The sequence below is a fragment of the Galeopterus variegatus genome, unplaced genomic scaffold, assembly GCF_000696425.1.
Source record: "Galeopterus variegatus unplaced genomic scaffold, G_variegatus-3.0.2 Scaffold12149, whole genome shotgun sequence".
In the NCBI taxonomy this organism is placed as follows: Eukaryota; Metazoa; Chordata; class Mammalia; order Dermoptera; family Cynocephalidae; genus Galeopterus; species Galeopterus variegatus.
Window position 1 is genome coordinate 43,970 of NW_007738260.1, and position 2,111 is coordinate 46,080.

Here is a 2,111-nt window from a genome sequence, read left to right on the forward strand (position 1 = left end):
TTTGTGCAGCAAAATAACGAGAGTTAAACCTCGAGAGGCTTATTGGGATCAGATCAAGTAGACTCTTGGCAAGTGGGCTCAGGGGATTAGACTTCCTCCTGAAGACGACGAGGAATATTTCAAGGATTCTGAGGTAGTGTCATTGCAAGTGGTGTTTTTAGAAAAGTAGCGTAGAGAAGGAATCAGAGGGGCAAGGAGTGGTGATTCGGAAGGCAGTAGTGGAGACATCTGTGTATGAGAAGGCTTTTAGAGGTGGGAGAGAAGGAAGAGGTGATAGTAGGATCATTTTAGGTGATTTATGGTTGAAATAACCATTCTTTTTGGGATTCTCATTATGAGTTTTCCAGCATCAAGTAAAGAATTTTCTGTACTAGTCAAGCCAGGACTCTCATTATGAGTTTTCCAGCATCAAGTAAAGAATTTTCTATACTAGTCAAGCCATATTACATTGTTAACAAATATTGTTGAGAAACTAGTGTTTGTACAGTTCAGTGTTTGCTGCTGAACAGAATAAATGGAATCAGAGACTGTGCTCCAGGCCCAAGGAGTTTTCAGCCTTAATAAGAGGGGGAAAAATTAACATGTTTCCACTAACCTGAAAAATGAAAAAGACCATATAAAATGAAGTACAACATAATTTGTGCTGTAGGGTTTCAGAAAAAGAAAAAAAATACTCTGGGTTAAAGTATAAATACACAGGGAAGATTTCACAGAAGAGAAAGCGGCAGAGCTGCCTGGGTCCCTGGGATTCTCACTGCTGAGTGGACACTGTTCAGTGTCCCTGCGTGTCCTTGGCTCCACACTGTCTCCTCTGTCAATCTCATACAGTTCTGTCTACCCCTTCCTTGCTCCTCCTTCCCTCAGTTAGACCCAATAACAGAAACTCCTAGGAAACAAGCCCAGTTTCACTTCTAGCCCTGCAGCAAGCTAGAATCTCTCTCTACAGGATCAACTTGCCAAAGGAACTGGTAAAGGCAGAAATCCCATGACTGAGAATGGATGAGAAAAGAAAGGAGAGATGGAGAAGCGACACTGTGTGTGTGTGTGTGTGTGTGTGTGTGTGCATGTATTTTCAACTGGCTACCAAGTGTCAGGTACTGTGTGAGGCTGTAGGAGATATAGTAATAGTGAGCAATGTGTTGATGAGATTATGGTGACCCACCATGGAGATGTGGATCCCACCAATGAGATTATAGATAAAGGGAAAAGGAAGAGAAAGAATACTTGTTTCTAGCACTTTAAACATATCATCTTACATAATTCTCACATTTTCTTTTTTTTCAGATGGGGAAACTGAGGCTAGATGAGGTAGAATAAGTTGTTTGTAATAGGAGAAGCAGGGATTTGAACCTGGGTCTTCAGACTCTGCAGCTAATTGTATTTTCACTATATCATACTTCCATTAACAGATGTAGAAGTCTTAAATCACAGGTAGGAGTGCTCCTGGGAATAACTGCCCTAAGGAAAAGACGACTATCTCCTTAGTATTTTCCTAGTTTTTATCTTTTGCTTTTTATCTTTACTGCAGAAGAAATTACACGAGATCTGAGATGGAGATCTTCTCTCTGCTGCTGCTCAGTGTGGGGCTGGTTCTTGCAGGAGCTTCAGAAAGCATAATGAAGATAACGAAAGAAGAAATTGCAGAGGAAGTGATACAATATGGCATGGCAAAAAATGGCCAAGAACAATGGAATATTGAGGTATTAATGAACTTGACCCTGTTAGATAAAAATACCAGCCTCAGCATGTCCAAGGATAAGTCCTCCTCATTATTGACATTCAGAAGGTTGCATTATAGCATCCCCAAGGGAAACAGTCCGGGTAATGACAAAGAGTGTTGCAATGACATGACGGTCTGGAGAAAACTTTCAGAAGCTAATGGATCATGCAAGTTGGGCAATAACTTCACCCATGGATCTGTGGACGTGATCCACGGGGTCCACAATGCTCCCAGCTGCAAGTGTGGACAGAATCCTGGCATAAGCTGCCATGAGAGCCCCAAACTGGAGAGTACTTTGTGCCAGCTCACTACAGGCAAACAATTCCCCAAGTGCCAATATCACAGTGTTACCTCATTAAAGAAAATGTTGACAGTGCTGACAGGTCATTCT

The 2,111-nt window shown here is 41.8% G+C and overlaps 1 protein-coding gene across 1 annotated transcript; it reads left to right on the forward strand.

The window, feature by feature from the left end:
- Positions 1 to 1,534: 1,534 nt before the first annotated feature.
- On the forward strand, positions 1,535 to 2,106 carry LOC103610958 (probable ribonuclease 11; the record flags this gene model as incomplete). Its single annotated transcript, XM_008595011.1, has 1 exon — positions 1,535 to 2,106. A coding segment is annotated over exon 1 (556 nt), but the record flags the coding sequence as incomplete, so codon positions are not given.
- Positions 2,107 to 2,111: the final 5 nt, after the last annotated feature.